Source organism: Ogataea philodendri (assembly GCF_020536065.1).
Source record: "Ogataea philodendri strain CBS6075 chromosome Unknown scaffold284, whole genome shotgun sequence".
NCBI lineage: Eukaryota > Fungi > Ascomycota > Pichiomycetes > Pichiales > Pichiaceae > Ogataea > Ogataea philodendri.
In genome coordinates, this window is record NW_025764212.1 from 1 (window position 1) to 321 (window position 321).

Here is a 321-nt window from a genome sequence, read left to right on the forward strand (position 1 = left end):
ATCTCTTGGAACAGTGGTGACAATGGTGGTAGGCTTGCCGTTGGAGTCGGTGGTGGTGATGTGGGAGACAATGTCGGTCTGGACACTGCCGTCAGCGTTCGTGACCACAGTGGTTCTGTCCTTACCGTCGTCGGCTGGAGATGGGTAGGTGGTTGCAATCGTGGTTGGGTTACCGCTGGCATCAGTGGTGGTGATGTGGGAGACAATGTCGGTCTGGACACTGCCGTCAGACTTGGTCACCACAGTGGTGTCAACAGAGCCAGGAGCTGGGCTTGGAACAGTGGTGACAATGGTGGTAGGCTTGCCGTTCGAGTCGGTGGT

The 321-nt window shown here is 57.0% G+C and overlaps 2 protein-coding genes across 2 annotated transcripts; one reads left to right on the top strand and one right to left on the bottom strand.

Moving 5' to 3' along the window:
- OGAPHI_006856 (uncharacterized protein) lies at positions 1-321 on the top strand (the record flags this gene model as incomplete). Its single annotated transcript, XM_046208186.1, has 1 exon — positions 1-321. A coding segment is annotated over one exon (321 nt), but the record flags the coding sequence as incomplete, so codon positions are not given.
- OGAPHI_006855 (uncharacterized protein) lies at positions 1-321 on the bottom strand (the record flags this gene model as incomplete). Its single annotated transcript, XM_046208187.1, has 1 exon — positions 1-321. A coding segment is annotated over one exon (321 nt), but the record flags the coding sequence as incomplete, so codon positions are not given.